Genomic DNA, 17,674 nt, shown 5'->3' on the forward strand with positions numbered 1-17,674 from the left:
TGGCTCTCCCAAGCCCTGTCTTAATCCAGTGGCCACTGCCTATGAAGGCTCCGTTGGTATTAACCTCCGCAGGCTCAAAAGGGCTGACCAGTTGTTTCAGCAGTATTGTTTAGCGCTGAGTCACAGCGGTTTGTTTGTGAGACGCAGGGGTACAAGAGCCTGAATTCCACCGCTCTGCTCTTGGTGTGTGTTCTGAGATGCTCAGACTATTCGTCCCAGATCCACATTAGCTCAGCATTGCCTAGTGATCCTGAGCAAACAGCATTTGGGCGGGTTAAGACTCCCTATGCCCGCGCAGTTGAAGAGGTCAGAGACTTGATCTCTCTGCGCCCGCTGCCATGTTGGATCTCCTCAGTTTATTTTTTGACTGTGGAGTTTTTAAACATTGCAATGGAGATTTCACCTGTGTAAAGCTACAAGGCCTTTATGATTGTCTTATGTGTTGTACATTTGTGTGCACACTTCTGTTTTGTGTGGTATGTCTGTATGTGCGTATGTCCATATATCATATATGAGGAGCGCTCATGAAAAAATGGATCCGAATTTTTTTTTTATTCATGTGATTTTAATGGTTTAATTTAAATTGGGTAAACAGCTGTTGAGGATTGTTTTAATATGTGAACAAAAAAGGAGGTTAACAGATCTGTTTGTTTACCTTCACCTTTCCTCTTCATTATATTTAATAATTCTGTTCAGGATAATGTAAATTGTTCAGAAAATTGTTTTCTTAGTATGTGTTGGAATGTTACATAATTTTTTTTTTTTAGCCATCATTGCGAGAATTCCTATCTTCATCCCAGTGCCGGTGAAGACAAAGATAAAACCAAACTGTAGCTTCTTCTTTAGTTATCACAACAAACTGTATAAACTGATGCATCAATGAATAATAACTCAACAAGTAGTGCTCAATCAAGGAGTTGATTTACTTTGGGAGGAAATGGACATATTGATGGATTGCTCTGCTTTGAACTGCTTGCAGAGCTTGCCTGGACTATGTATCACTTGTATACATTGTGAACTATCTGTTGGTACAGTGAATTGTGGTAATGCTGGAGTATCTTTGCTGATGGTGTCACCGGTGGTACAATTTTTCGAAGATGCAGTCAGTTGGCTTGGTGTCCTGGCATTTCTGTGTCCTCCTCCCTTCTGTGAGTGATGGTCTGAGGTTTGAGGGCCAACAGAGGTGAGGCAAAGAACCTGTCCCCCCCCACTGGTGCAAAGGCCAAATTTGGGGGCCAACAGAGGTGAGGCAATGAGCTTCGCCCCACACACACACACTGGTGCAAAGACCTATCCACAAATATGGTTGTATGCTGGACTGGTAGTCAGTGACGGGTATGATCCAATTTCAGTGTTACCAACCTAAGACAGGAGGGTGACGCCTAGAGGTCAGCTCATCCGATGACATGTAAGGACCATATGTTGTATTGGACAACCTAACAGGCATGGTCCCTAAGCCACATTGCTTGTTGTTTAATTAAACAGAAGGGGGGAGATGCTGAGAGCCATAGCCAAGTAGGAATGGCGCATGACATTTTTGGTTGAAAGGTGACTCCAGCAAGCCATTGAGAAGATAATGATTATGTTAAGATATGCATTCAATTGGAGATTAGACCCCTGCTGTCTGCCTAGGCCTGCTAGTTTGAAGCTCTAGCAGGACTCCCGGAGAGTTCCCATTGGTTGGGGAAGAGCGGTAGGAGAAAATTCTGCAGGAGGGATTTCCTGTTCCTGTAGTGTGTCACGACAGAACACTGCGTGCATGGTTTGCGGGAGAATTCCCGGGGAGCGTGTGTGGAGTGTGCTGGTGGAGTTCAGAAATAAAGTTTGTTCCTGCTTCAGTGGCTCATGATTTTGGGCCCAGCCAGACTGCAGCAGACCTTCAAATTATCAATAGAATCCAGGACCGTATAATAAAGAGCTTTAACCTTGGAAGTTTGGTGAGGTTTTAACTAGTGAGGTGTGGTTGATGCAGAGCAAAGGTTTTTTGCCTGTGTCCAGGACATCCAGATATTTTCTTGGGCACATGCTAACATGTCCAAGTTCACCAAGTGGAGTCCAGGATCAGTACAGACAAATATTCCAATCTTAGAGAAAATGGAGTCAAGGTCCAGAAAATGCAACTCAGGTAAAGTCAGGATATACAAGAATCCAAGTTTGTACACCATGGGAGGGGCTAGGCAGAATTTTAGTAGTAAATGGAAAATCAATAGTGAAGCCTGAGGGTTCACAGTGAAGTTTGTGTCACTGAGCAAACTTGGCTGGTTGTCTGCCATGAAATTCCTTTCTATTTAATTTTCAGGGTCAGAGCTTTTCCTTTGGTTAGTAAACACATTTCTCAGATTACAAAAGTGAAACATTAATTGAGAGGACTGCGAAGATTTACCACTCACTCAGAGTCCCACTTTTCAGAAAGACCTTGGCCTGTGTTGTGTCTTGTGAAGTCCGTTCCTACAGTGGAGTCACTTTTGCTTCACTGGCAACATGGCATATCGCCATTTTGAGTGCACACTTCTCATGACTGCACATGCATCAGCAGTGAACATTTTCATTAAAATGCAACATAAGAACATCCAGAAAATATGTTGGCAATGGCAAAGTTAAAAAGGATGACTTTTTTCAAGTTTAAATTTAATGCTATTTTTGACAGTCGAATTTTTGAAAAGTGCTTAACAGTCACTTTAATTTACTGTGTGTGTGTTTGGGGGCGGGGATGGCTCATCTTAAAAAGATCAAAACCACAAGTAAAGAGGATTTGTGTAAGGGGTGGAGTATTTAATTCTTATTAGTAAACACTTTTTCCAATTTTAAAAGTGACAAAAAGTATAGGTGATTACAAACCAGGAAGGAGATCAGTCCTAGTCTTACTATGTAGAAGGAGTGACTACTTACAGTTTGTACTCTTTCCTTTTCTATTATGCATACTTTATAGACACATTATATCATTATTATAATAAACCCCCTTTAAACTGAGCCCGTATTCCTCTATGTAACTGAGGAATATTTATTAATGTTCATGTCTAACTTGTTGTGCTTCAAATATTCCATTTCATCAGTGCATCCATGTTTTCACAACTATTCCAAAATCCATAATAATTTAAGATTTTTCCATTTTTTATCTTTTATGGAGCATGGTAAGAAAGGTCATAAATATTATAAAATGCCTTCATTTTGCATCCTACTTATTGATACTTTTCTCCATAAATTATCTAATGGGTGAAAACTTTAATAACCTTTAGCCTCTTGTTGCCTATTGCAAACTGACTTTCTGCAGCTGTAATTTTTTGGCTTCCCCTGAGCAGAATATCAAGTGAGTGCAGTTTTTACTGCACACTTGTCAGGACTGCATCTTATGGGACTTGGTTATCAAATTGTGAAAAGCATGTTACCAATGGGAAAATTGAAAAATCTAACTTCTGTTGATTTTTATATATGATTGTATTTCTGAGACTCTAAAACATGCTCCATATCCTGTTTTAAAAATTCTTTGTGTTTGTGGGCATGGTATATTATACTTCATCATTTCTAATAATGTATGGTCAAGAAGAGCTTCAAGAATCTGGGAGCGATGGTGTGCACTTCAGTAATCCCAGCAGCCTGGGAGGCTGAGGGAAGAATGTATGAGTTCAAAACCAGCCTCAGCAAAAGCAAGTTGCTAAGCAACTCAGTGAGCCCCTGTCACTAAATAAAATACAAAATAGGGCTTGGGATGTGGCTCAGTTGTCAAGTGCCCCTGAATTTAATCCCAGCTACCTTCCCCACCAAATATTAGAAGAATAAGGAAAAAAATAAACAAACAAAAAGCAAAATCAAGAAAAAATGCAAAATACCAGGGATCTAAGGTTTCTAGCTTAACAAATGGTCAATAATTATCTAATCTCATATATTAAACTCTTGATAAAATATGGAAAAATTCAGTAAAACCTAACATTTTTTCCACTGTGTAATTTACATAATTTTTTTCCATATGGAATACATGAACTGGTTTGAATTCTCTTCTCACACAGGGAATATTGCTTTGACCTCACACTTCCTATGAAATATTGTCTAAATATTAGACAATAAGTAAAAGTGGATAACCATTAGACAAGCAGTTAGAGCTGTGAATTCCAGTTACTTATTGCCCTGTGAAGGCAGAATAAGCAGAAGCAGAACCTATTCAGGCTGAGGAGTCACAGGCAATGAATTCCAAACATCAGTATGTGGAGCTCAATGATGGTCACTTCATTCCAGGACTGGGCTTTGGCACAGTTAAACCTCAAGAGGTAACAGTAGGAAGTTGGGTAGAGGGTTCAAAAGAAAGGAGACACAGGATGAATGGGATCCAATCTGGGTTGTCAAGTTACTTTCTTCCTGTGTGACTCTGGGGGTCTCAGATGGTCCTGTTTCTCCAGGCAAGAGCTATTCCATTATCAGGAAAGACAGTTTTCAGACATTGCTCTCCATCATTGCATGATGGTGTGGTCACCTACCAAATGTTCTGACCACTCTAAGCCTCCACCCCCCATTTCAGTCTATTGACCAACTTGATAGAACAGATGAATGTCAGCACTCTGTTTGCACTGTGAATGGTTTCTCTCTTTATTTCTATACCTCAGGAAATATATTTTCCTCCCAAGAAGGCAAGAGCCCCAGACATGTGTTTAGCAAAATGTACCTGAGATGAAAAGCATAGAATAAATGATGCAGAATACTTCCTCTCCACTCTGAGGAAGGCTTCAGCATCTCACAGAAAATGCTGCACCTTGGCAGAGGAGAATTTTTTATGTGTTCTCAACTGTGGGGAATTTACCCGAATGTATAACAACCAGATAAGTCAAACGGTGACCTAAGAAGGGTGTTTGTCAATTAATCATCATTGGTTTTGTGTATTATATTGACAGATATTGAAAATAATTCCTTGGCAATTTGTTTCATTCTTACAGAAGAGAAAAATGGACATTCAAAGTTCAGGGTACTAGCACCTTATCCCATAATTCAGTAGTCTTACGAAAACACTGGGATATAAAATTCTTCCAGTCTATTGACCTGTTCTCTTGCTCACTATAAGTTATCTCTCATACTATGGTTCTCCAAGTACTTCTTTTGGTCGTTCCTCTAGGTTCCTAATAGTAAGACAATAGAGGCCACCAAAATAGCTATAGAAGCTGGTTTCCGCCATATTGATTGTGCTTATGTATATCAAGTAGAAGAGGAGGTAGGACTGGCTGTTAGAAGCAAGATTGCAGATGGCACTGTGAAGAGAGAAGACATATTCTATACTTCAAAGGTATTGTGTATACAGTGTAAAAATTATTGCAATGTGATATAAAGAAGTGAAAACTATGTTGGGTGAAAAGCTGTTGGTGATCTGTTGTTGTGAAAGTGATTATTTGTACAATGTTTATTAACATAAAAGATATAGTATCAAAAACAGGGAAGGATTATGAATTCCTACTCACTGTCTACAAATTTATGACTTTAAAGTTCTTTATTTTTCTGATTCTGCAAACAGCATTTTGGTAATTTCATTTGGTTATGAAATTCGATAGAATAAAATGACTATCTCAGTATGCAGAGTCCTGTGAGGTCTTCCAGAAATTCACTGAATTCACCAGATTATGGATTCATTTTCTCCTGGTTGACTTTTAAATCATTCTGAATATCCATGATACATTTGTTATTTCCAAAGAACAATGTAGGACTTTTCCATTTGTAGTAAAGAAGACATAGCTAAAGTGACTTGATTATTAAGATGTTCAAAATGTGTTTCCCTTCAGTTTTTTAAATCAAAACATACTAATTTTGAACTGATTTCATGAGATGGACTAACAATAGCTTTGTAATATCTATGAACATTAATCATAGATTAAATAGTGTTATTATTTGATAAAAATTATATGTCTTGTGTAATTCTTTCCATAGTTCAATTGTTGACTAATAATAGACAAAGATATAATCCAGTTTACATGAATAGGATCAGATCAATGAAAACCCAAGGTCTGAAGTGAATATATTCCCTATGATCATCCGTTTTCAAGGAATAGACAAATAAATGTCTCAACATGAAGTTAGTCAAATCTTCAAAATATGGGTAATGTATTAATCTAGTTCCCTTTCCTTTTTTATCCTCTGTAGCTATGGTCTACTTTTCATCATCCCAATCTGGTCCAATCATGTTTGGAACGATCACTGAAGAAACTTCGTTTTGACTATGTTGACCTCTACCTTATTCATTTCCCAACAGCAATGAAGGTAGGCAATTTTTAGCATCAAACCTACTTAATTTCAGTCATCAACATGACTATCATTATCATTGATGGTTGAGTTGAGATTCTATTATAAATTTATATAAATTTAATTTATATGAATTATAGAAATTCCAAACCATGGTTAGATTTATGATAATAAGTTATCCTCAGTATCCTTTTGTTTATTTATCCATTATGTCTGCAGTACTAGAGATTTGCTTGCTTTTTGCCTTAGCCTGTTCCACTGATGGTAAATATGACTTTGGGGCTGTTCAAGTTTCAGGTCATTAATATTTGATAAGGACTCTTCATCTTCCAGCATCAAATCAAATTTGAATTGAAACTTGAATGACCATCTTTGGTACACATACATATTCTTAGATCCACATGTGTCCAGGTAGATAAAGACCACTCTTCAGCCTGTGTCATCATTGAAACCCATTATTGCAGGAGATCAAGCCCATGCAACCAGTGACTTACCCAGTGAAAGAGAGATATTTCCCTAGGGCAATATGTAGGGACAGGAAATATAACATAAGCTACTAGAAGACTCCATTAGGAGACCTGAGAATATCTTATTTAATTATATGTGTGTGTATGTGTGTGTGTGTGTGTGTGTGTGTGTGTGTGTGAAAGAATAGTTATACATGTAGATAATTTGATGTAAGGGAATACAGGAAACTAAGCACCTGAAGGTATTCCTTACAACTCCACATGTAAAGAATTTGGAAATAGATGAATATAAACTGATGTTCCACGTGTTTCATGGAGTTTTAGTCTCCCATCCCATAGATATCTAGCAGCCATTTTGTGAATGAACGTATGAATTTGGCATGATTTCTGTTATGATCACTTCTCTTGAAGCCGGGGGAAGAGCTTTATCCAAAAGATGAAAATGGAAAAGTAATATGTGACTCACTGGATCTCTGTGCCACATGGGAGGTGAGTACCTGAAGGAGTGACCACACTGGAAACCCAGAGGACTAAAGTAAAGTTATGCTTTCTCCTGAAATTGTGGGTCTAGAAATCATTAAATTTAAAATAGATTTTTTTTGTTGGGGTTGTGGGGAGGTATACATTTTTTTTAAGTTGTTGAAGGATCTTTATTTTATTAATTTGTGTATGTGCAGTACTGAGATTTGAACCCACTGCCTCACACATATGAGGCAAGTGCTTTACCACTGAGCCACAACCCCAGCCCAGGGAGGTACACATTAATGGAATGTAACAGAGGGATAGAGAGGAGAAGAACTGATGACAATGAGGAAACGCAACTGCTGCCTCCACATGCAGTCATGTCTGTTGCCCTAAAGAGGACACACGAGTTCCTTTTCTAGCTCTCAACAACTTGCCCTATTCTCTATACCATTTTCCCCTCTTCACAATGAATTCATCAGCTTTGTTGTCATTCCTGGACAGTGCTCCTCTTAACAGTTCTGTCTTGCCTTCATAGTGACATAGTTGACTGTACATATGCCTCTTCCCAACCCCTTCCTCCCAAGGCCATGGAGAAGTGCAAGGACGCAGGATTGGCCAAGTCCATCGGGGTGTCCAACTTTAACCGCAGGCAGCTGGAGATGATCCTGAATAAACCGGGCCTCAAATATAAGCCTGTCTGCAACCAGGTGAGAGCCCTGAGCCTCACTGCCATCTCTTATAACACTTCTTTGTATCTGCACCACTTCCAGGTGTCTGTCCTGTACTGTCCCCCAGTTCATTCACCATGGTGGAACAGAAGGATGTAAGATTATCCACTGTCTTGCAATGTGTGGAGGATTCTCAATTGTATCTCAGCTGAATCATTAGTAAAAATGAGGGGAAGATCTTGGTTCCTAGTATGTGGCAGAATCTGGTGATGTAAAGGTGATCAAGTAGGAGGATGGTTATTTATCTGACTTCAATGCAAGGTGAGCTTGTCCTTGAGCAATGAAGGAAGACCAGACACTGGATGGATGAATGAGCTGTGGGGGAGCTGTGTGTAGGAATGAAGGTGAGTACATAGGAATGGGCAGTGAGCAAAATGAATGAAAATAGATCAGTGGTCAGGGTTTGAGTGGAGGTTGGGTGCCTGAGTCCCTGCTATCTCTATTAACAAAGAGAATAAATTTAAATGACTGAGAGGAAGTTGCTTTTTATGGTGATACTGATGGTAGATGAAATCCACATTCAGGAACTTTTACTTAATTATACAGTTGTCCTTGTGCCTGAGCCCCTCTTACTCACTTTTCTTGATACTTTCAGATATCAAATCAACTGTGCAATCCCATGTATTGTATGCATGGTTCTGTGCTCTAACTTACTTTTGACAAGTTTCAGACATGGTGTAATAGTCGGTGTTTGGAACAGAGCTTATAAAACAATGAATTCATAAATGGAGACTGAGCACTATATATTTCTAATAAGAATGTTAAAACTGAAAATATTTTTAATATTAGTTTTATACCTTTTTTATCATAAAATTTTTCAAACATACAAAAATCTTCAGAGCATGATCCTGGACATCCATATTTTCCACCCTGTATCTAAAATTGTTGACTTTGTGGAACACTGTGAGATATTTATTTATGTGGGAATCTTTATAAATATGTGTAATATTTTGCTACATCTCTTCAAAGTAAATTGTAGATTCACTTTTAGAGAGCTCAGGGAACATATCCTAGGAATGAAGATGGTCTCCCATGTAGCACATTTACATTACGACATCTAAAGGTAGCAGTAAGTCTCTCAAGTCATCTAAATCTAGTCTGTGTTCAAGTGTCCCTTTGCTTCTCTGAAATATATTTTGTAGTTCTCTCCATCCTCACGATGGGACTCAGGATCACATGTTCCTTCTCTCATGTTTCTTGACTTCTTTTCACACAGAAAGTTCAGCTTTTCCACATGATATTGAACCATTTTTTTAACTGTCTTATATATCATTTAATTTGTTTTACATTCCCATTTTCAGTCACTTAGGAGATAGAGTTGATTTCCTTCTTATAGGCCAAGGGTCTGCCAAGGAGCCAAGGAGCCAGAGTGGTCCTCAGTTACTGGGTTTTTGCGTCACACTAGAACAGCACCCGACATGTTGCTCAGAGCAGCAGGCATGGGGTGATTAGAAAGCAAAAAGGAGAAACACCCAAAAGAGAGAGAATCTTCACAGAGAGGAGAGGCATGGCATGCCCATCGTTCTTTCCAGTCTTTTTGGTTGTACCATGGAAGTTTGAAGAGTTCTTCCCAGGTTCACCTCTTGGGTGTTGACTGACTGTGGGATTTCTTCAGATTTTTCGAGTCTCCACTGTGCATGTTACTGCCCTGCAAAGGGGAGATTTTCACGTCAGGGTCCCTTTGTCCCACATTGACTGGTTCAAATTGGGACTTGTTAATAGAGATTATGATTGGGGGGAATTATTCTAAGCTCCCTGAGTTCTAGAATCTATTTCTCTTTTTCTTTTGATGAATAAATTTACCTAAATGTCAACCGCAGAATACTTACCAAATGTCTGTCAAACTTGGTCTATGAGTCTTTGACCAAATTCTTGATTTATGGCACAATGTTAATGTCCAAATTGAATTTTTAAAAATTCAGCTTCTTTTATTTGCAATTTTGTTTTCATATTAACATTAGAACCAGATACCTTCTACCTTGTCCACTGCAGGTAGAATGTCATGTTTATCTCAACCAGAGGAAACTGCTGGACTTCTGCAAATCCAAAGACATTGTTCTGGTTGCCTATGGTGCTCTGGGAACTCAACGATACAAAGGATGGTAATGAGAACCTCAGGGAGTAGACGTCAAATACCATTGAAGATGAACTATCTATAGTCCAACAAGACCAGAGTTCAAAAGGTCACTCTCAACTGACCCTGGAAGAGTGGAAAATTTACATTTCTGGGAAGATCCCATAAGACACTGATGCTGCTGACACAGGGACTGCATTTGAGGATCCCTGTTTAGAGTGGTCCAAAGAGACCTGAGTCTCTATTGTGGGTGGATCAGTGGTGCTTGCTGTAATCCCAGTAACTCGGAATGCTGAGGCAGGAAGACTTCAAAACTTAAGGCTAGTGTCAGAAATTCAATGAGGTCCTGTCTCAAAACTAAAATAAAAAGGACTAGGCTTATGGCTCTGTGGTAGAAAGCCTTTGGATTCAACCCACAGTAAACCACATCCCCCCCCCCAAAATGAAAATATATGAAATCCTCCTAACCAACTTGGCCTCAGGGCCTCAGCATCTCTGTCTTTCCTTTCAGGGTTGACCAGAACTCCCCAGTTCTCTTGGATGATGCAGTTCTTGGTGCCTTGGCAAAAAAGCACAAGCGATCCCCAGCCCTGATTGCCCTCCGCTACCAGCTGCAGCGTGGAGTTGTGGTTCTGGCCCAGAGTTTGAAGGAGAATGAAATAAAGGAGAACATTCAGGTAGAGAGGAGGGCTGTGGGAATGTGGGTTCTTACACAGTGTCCTTCACATGTGTGCTTCTTTGAAACTTGCGAAGATGTTATTGGACCAAGTCCTCTACATGTAAGATTTCATGTTTTCAGAAGTGTGTTCTCTTACTCCACAATGGGATATGCAGTATAGCCATTTAGAATTAAGATTGGATAAATCCCAGAGGTTTGGATTTCAGCATGTCTGGCCATGTATTATATAACTCTGTGCAAGACAACTTTGTATGTTCTTTTTACTTATTTTCTGAAATGAGAATTTGGATTGGGTGATTTTTTCTGTGAATTATGATTTTATTTTACATTTCCCCAAATCCTCCATGTATATTATTATTCATATATTTACTCATGTTTAGTTCTTACACTTGTCTACTGTCAGTTTATACCACTTATTTGGTTGATTTTTCATTCATTTTCAATAGGAGAACAATTTTAGAATCACCACTAGAGCAGTTACAAGAAAACCTACCCAATATTGAGATTAATACAAAGAACAATTGTTTCTAAGTTTTCTCTCTTTGCCTTGGTTCAGCGTGAACTCAGTGAATGTCTTATAGCTACCCAGGCCACTCATGTTTTTGTCAACAACTCTCATATGCATCTGCAGGACAGTGTGGTCCCTCTGCTGTGGTCCTACTTGCTCTTTTGTCTGAGGTGTCTGACCTCCTCTCCATGGTACTTTACATCCATCAGTGGACAACGCAGGCTTCACATCATCATATAGCACTGTCCCCAGACAATGAATGAAATCACACAGAGCCTTTTCATGCCTCAGCTCAGAGTAGCTTCTACCATGTTCTAATGGCCAATAAAAGTTGGCCAATGAAAGAGATGAGGCACGACTCAAGAGGTGCAGAAAGAGACACCATCTCTTAGTGAAAGAAGCTTCAAATTCACATAGGAAAGAGATTGAAGACTGGGGATATGAATTATTAGGGAGATCATTTTTTGCAAACAATTGACCACATTGGCATATTCTATATATTTTTTTCAGATGCAGTTGTGTTTGTTGAAGTATGTTCTCCCACATTCTACTTGTGCTTCCATTCTCCTTTGGGTATATTTTCATGAACAAAGTTCCTTCTCTAATTGGTGTCTTCATGCCTGGACTTTGTGGTTAATGAGTGTCATGTTTTTACTTACATTGGCAAATCTAGTATTTTATTACATTTCTTTACAAAAGTCTTACCTTCCTTAATTCCACATATAATTCAATAGCATTTTTTAAACATTGTATGAAATAAAAATCCAAATAGACACATAATTTTTAAATGACTAAGTAAAAATTCCCAGCAACAGGATTACATTTCTGTCTATTTTTCTGTTATAAATAACAGAGAATTGCTTTATCAACCTCTATGCAGATTGTCTCTGTTTGTTTGATATTGCATTGGAACGCTTAATACAGAGAGAAACTACATTTTGAATTATTAAAGATACTACTCCATGATTTTGATATGAGTTTCCAATATTTAACTAGTCTTTAAACATACTGCAGTAAACTGATCTATGAAGGCATTTGTATTAATTCTGTTGTATTTATTCCTACAGTAGTGACAATTTTGATAGTCTTTAAATAACATATTCATTTTCACTTTCACTTGCAACTTTCCAAATGTACAGAAAAGTTCAAAGAGGAATGCAGAGAATGCTGTTTATATAATTCCTTAAGTATAAAATAATCAATATTTTCCTTTCTTACAATTTCTTAAGAAAATTACCAAAGATTTATATATCCATTCTTTTTCAGTATTATAGCAATTCCTGAAAATTGTTTCATCTGTAAAATGTCTCAAATTTAGACATGGTGACATGGTGATTCTTGAAGCGACCTCCTCCCACCTGCCTTTTTTTTTTTTTTTTTTGAAGAGGATATAATTAGTACAATTGCTGACTGAAAAAATTTGATCAAAAATCATTGTTGGAGTTTTAACTGTTCATTAATGTGATATAGAAATAAAACTGTATCATTGAAATTATTGAATCGTCTTACATGTTTCATGATGTTGCCTCTAGATTTCTCAGAGTCACTTAACTATGTGACACTGTAATCTTGAGTAACATTACATTATTTTGCTACAACTCCTTTTTGTGATTTCTTTTTGTCTGTAGTTAGTGCAGTTTCTGTATAATACATGTAAAAAGTGATTTCTTTTCAATTTTCACCTGATATTTATTGACCATTTGAGTGTTTTGTTAGAGTTTTTTAATAACTATTGGAAACTTTTAAGATATTTTAAATGTTTCTGCAACAACATTATTTCATTGGATTTTCATGATTGGCAATATGTAGTCTAAAGATGCTAAAACCTTTCTACTTGTGTGATAGGTTTTTGATTTTGAGTTGACTGAAGAAGACATGAAAGTCCTAGATGGCCTGAACAGAAATTTTCGCTATGTTATCATGGAATCGTAAGTAACCTTGATAGACCTTGGCCTTTGTTTATTTATTTTCAAGTCTTTCCCTCCTTTTCAGTGCAGCTTTTATGAGAGCCCAGACACTGCAGTATGTGTCAAAAGGCTTCCCTTGGGGCTGCTGGGAGGACATATAGTTTCAAATTAAAAACTGTAGACATCTTAATGCAGAGGATAGAGGTTTTCTTTTCTTTTTTTTTTTTTGAGAAGAGAGGTTCAAAATCAAGAGAAGAGTGTGCAGAAAAAAACAACCTTGTTGAAGAGAACTAATAATCATGAGAAAAAATCTTTACTTTTTTTGGATGCTTTGTGATTATAGAATCTGGCATTGGACATCATATATTATAAGTGAGAATAAGCAAGGAATATATGTTTCTTCTGCCTGTTGGAATTTTAATTTATAATAGAAATAAATGTGATGATGTTTTAAAGGGGATTTGACAATCCATGATTACATGAGCTTAAATATTGGCAGATATATTGTTTTCATTACTAACAGTTTTGTAAATATAGATATAAATGAAGAAGTAGGAACATAATGCCAAGAGGCAGTAGCAAGCAATCGGCAATTCTTGATACATATTGTTTCAAGAAGTAACAATTTTCTGTTGTATTATTTCTAAATTATAGAAATCTAAATAATATATGCCTAGCTCCTGAGATTTGCATGTATATCTCATAAACAACATTCTTTCCATATCCAAATAAACACCATGTTGTCTGTGATGGGCAGTGAGCAAATAATAATTAATGAATTATTTAAATGGAAGTGAGATGGCTAGCAATATACTGCACATCTAAAATACTTTTTGTATTGGTCAATATCTGAACTTATCCTTATACAAAACATATGAAAGCAGAAACAGAAACATCTCAGTGAAAGCAGAAACAGATTTCACCACATTTATTTACTTACTTTGTGGGAAAGGACACATTCTTCTTCCTCTTCCACAAATTAAGTAAATAAGTGTGGTACAATCTGTTTCTGCTTTCATTGATACAAGAAATAAGAAAGAATTTCTTTGATTTGGTAGATTGGCTAATAGAGCTAAGGAAGATGAATATGAGTGAATTGTTGTCTCTGTGAGTTCGTTGTGTTCTGTTCTTGGAAAGGGAATAGAATTTGTATGATTTAGTTAGAACTAAAACACCATCTCCTATATGGCTATGTTCCTGAATGTCGAAATGGTAGATTGTACAACCACTGAGGAAATATAATGAAGCTCAGTAGGTATCACTTATTTATCCTGTAGAAATGCAGTCACTGAGTCTATGTTACATAATTTTCTTTTTCATTTTAGTATGTCCAACCACCCAAATTATCCATTTGCTGATGAATATTAACCTGGACACCTTTGTCATGACTTCAACTAGTATCCCCTACTTCGATTGGGATGCGGGAGGTGGCTCAGATGCTCCTGATTGGACACATCACTTCTGTTAATCCATGCTTCTTAGCAACTCACATTCTGTCAAAGCAAAGTTTATTAGTCCAGTAAAGAAGACACTAAATTCTCAACAATTTTTGAAAAAAAGAAAATAAAGTTGTTTTTCTCAAGATTTTGCATTCACTCTGTTACATTGATGATTAGTTTCTTTTTGACTCATTATAAACAAGAACTAATGTGGCTTTAAGCCTGTCAGCAGGAGCTTGGTCATGCTAACCCATTCCTGGGATTGGAAAAGATAGGACTTCTAAGGCTCTGAAGAAGTAGCAATTGGCATTTATCAGTCAATGCTTCTCTAACCATGAAATAAGAAGAAAATACTTTGCATGAAGACCATGGTTCACAGTCTGCAAGACGAAGCACATAAGGCAAGGAGGAGCAGCAGGCCAAGGGCTATCTTCCTGCAGGTCAAGGACCAGAGCTCCTGGAAACTGGGGGATGAGCTTTTCCTTTCAGATGGTTGTCAAAGGGGTGAGAGGGCATCTGGTCTGGAGTGAGTATGATGGTTCAGATGTGCAAAGGTAGAGGAGTTTAGCACTCCTCTGCTTGGGACATATGATGAAGATTTTTTTGTTTCTGTGTGTGTGTGTGTGTGTGTGTGTGTGTGTGTGTGTGTATTATACATAATGTGGGATTCATGATGCCAAATTCATGCATGCACATAACATTTGATCAATCTTATTTCTCAGTACCTTCCCCTTTCTAGCTCTCCTCCCTCCCCCTTATCTGCTTGCTCTACTCTCCTGACATGCCTTCTTTTATTGTTATTCTATTCAGGTGATCTCTATGTTCCTGTGTATATGAGGATGATTGGATTCATTGAGTTACTGTGGTATATTTGTACATTAAATAGCACAATATGGTAGGTTCCTTTCACCAGGTAGTTCCTCATGCTTACCTTTTGTCCCCTCTCTTTCTTCCTCTTGCTTCCCTTCCTCTACTCTGCAGTTCTTCCTTCCACCAAATGTTCTTTTGATAATTAGAGGCAGTAGACAAAAAGGAACGTTTGCAGATTTTATCCAATGTCATAGCTTGATGATTAGCCACACGAAGAGAAGTTGAAAACAACATTATTTACAGTATGTTTGGAAATATCTATGTCAATTAGGATGTATTCAAAGAAAGAAATCCCATAAATCACTTGGAAATCTAGAATAGTGGTGTGAGAAAATGTTGGAGTAGAAAAGCTCCAGATTCTCCCTTCAAAACATCATGAAAGCGTTAGTCTTGGGTGAATTAACACTACACGACTTCCATAAGCAGTCAATGCTCTAAAGCAACAAAGAAAGCACACAAGGAAGGAAGGGGGGAGGGGGACATTCACAATCATAGGCCATTTCAGGGTGTTAACTCAAGTTTGGTCTAGGTATATGTAGAAACACTTAGGGAAAATGCTAAAAAAACTGGAAACTTCAGTTGTGTCTATGATGAATGAGGGTGACATCAACATATCTTAGACCGATTTAAACTAAGAGAACGAAAGAGTATACCAAGAAGTGGATAAAGTTACTATAGTCACAAGGACAGCAGTCTTAAAGGACCACATTTTTTGAGATGTGGTTTCCACTTCGTATCTGAGAAGGATGTTTGGATTTTCTAGGCTTTATGATATAGATATTCAAGGTCTCTATCACAAAGCAGAAATATCTCGGATAAATAACCTAGCGCTGTTTTTTCTTAAAATACATGTGTATGATAACAATATTTCTAGGAGAATTGTTAGGAAACTCTTACTTGCCCCACATTAGTAACCTGCATCAGTTTCCTCGAATTTTCAACCAAGTTGAGTTGAATTTTCTGTTTCATACAACTGAATGTATCTGAAACTAGCATTTTTCAATATCACAATACTCAGTACTTTATGAAACATTAAAGGCACCTTTTACCTTTTTTGTTATTGATCTATATAATATCACAATATGGTTCTCACTTAGGGTAATAAGCCTTCAAAAATTTAATATTTTTATTGTTGGATATTTAAGTTTCTGACAGAAAATTTCCCTGGATTATAGAATAAGAGTCTCCTCATTATCTGATGTTTCTTCAAAAGAGTTAGAACATGACCCTGTCCTTACCTTTTCAGGCAAATTGTGATAAACCTTTTTTAATATTTTGTTTTTCTATATTCCAAATTAGACATTGAAATCCCAAGGTAGGAGCCATCTGTTTTTCAGTTGGAGCCCTTGTTAAGTAGCTGAGCTGATCTTCATGGATGTGCACAGCAGACCAACCTCAAGGGATCAGAAAATTTGGGAAGACTGTGTCTGAGTAGAAACAAACTAGTGACCAGAGGAGCTACCCAAGGTCTTAACTCTAATGTTTGGGATGGCTAATTTTTCTAATATTTGCCAAACAGTATCACAATTGCAATAGTCTCAATATAACTCCCTAAAACAAAAAAACAGAGCTGGGCCTACATCTTACCTGAATTTATGGATGCAAATTTATGTAGATAATATAGGAATATTTCAGATTTAATAACACAATGGTTTGTTCCAGGATTGGGTTAAATTTCTCCCAGTGGAGGATTGTTTGGATATATTTTGACACATAGTTCTCTTTAGAGTTTATCATTTGAGAATCTGCAGAATTTTTATGGATTAATACAAACTCCTTTTTTGACATGAATACTTACATATTGACCTTGATTTTTTATTCTTTGTGTAATCACATGATTTCATCATTTCTGTGATTTAAATTGGCCTTCAAATTATCAATAGAATTCAAGACACTGTAATAAAGAGCATTAACCATGGAAGTTTGGTGAGGTGTGGTTGATGCAGAGCAAAGGATTTCTTCCTGTGTCCAGGACATCCAGATATAGTCTTGGGCACATGCTACCATGTCCAAGTTCACCAGCTGGAGTCCAGGATCAGTACAGACAAACATTCCCATCTTAGAGAGAACAGAGATGGAGACAAGATCCAGGATATGCAACTCAGGTAAAGTAAGGATATACAAGAATCCAAGTTTGTACACCATGGGAGGGGCTAGGCAGAATTTTAGTAGTAAATGGAAAATCAATAGTGAAGCCTGAGGGTTCTCAGTGAGATTTGTGTCACTGAGCAAAAGCAGCTTGAGAGAGAGTATATAGGGCTGGTTGTCTGCCATGAAATTCCTTTCTATTTAATTTTCAGGGTCAGAGCTTTTCCTTTGGTTAG

The 17,674-nt window shown here is 37.5% G+C and overlaps 1 protein-coding gene across 2 annotated transcripts; it reads left to right on the forward strand.

Moving 5' to 3' along the window:
- Positions 1-4,178: 4,178 nt before the first annotated feature.
- On the forward strand, positions 4,179-14,409 carry LOC113199195 (aldo-keto reductase family 1 member C4-like). 2 transcript variants are annotated; one of them, XM_026412077.2, is made up of 9 exons: positions 4,179-4,262; positions 5,099-5,266; positions 6,115-6,231; positions 7,092-7,169; positions 7,730-7,852; positions 9,866-9,975; positions 10,459-10,624; positions 12,980-13,062; positions 14,367-14,409. In XM_026412077.2, exons 1-9 carry the CDS (start codon positions 4,179-4,181, stop codon positions 14,407-14,409), a joined length of 972 nt encoding a protein of 323 aa, XP_026267862.2. The 2 variants fall into 2 exon arrangements, with proteins under 2 accessions (XP_026267862.2, XP_077658633.1); XM_077802507.1 differs by lacking the exon at positions 7,092-7,169.
- Positions 14,410-17,674: the final 3,265 nt, after the last annotated feature.

Source organism: Urocitellus parryii, chromosome 9, assembly GCF_045843805.1.
Source record: "Urocitellus parryii isolate mUroPar1 chromosome 9, mUroPar1.hap1, whole genome shotgun sequence".
In the NCBI taxonomy this organism is placed as follows: Eukaryota; Metazoa; Chordata; class Mammalia; order Rodentia; family Sciuridae; genus Urocitellus; species Urocitellus parryii.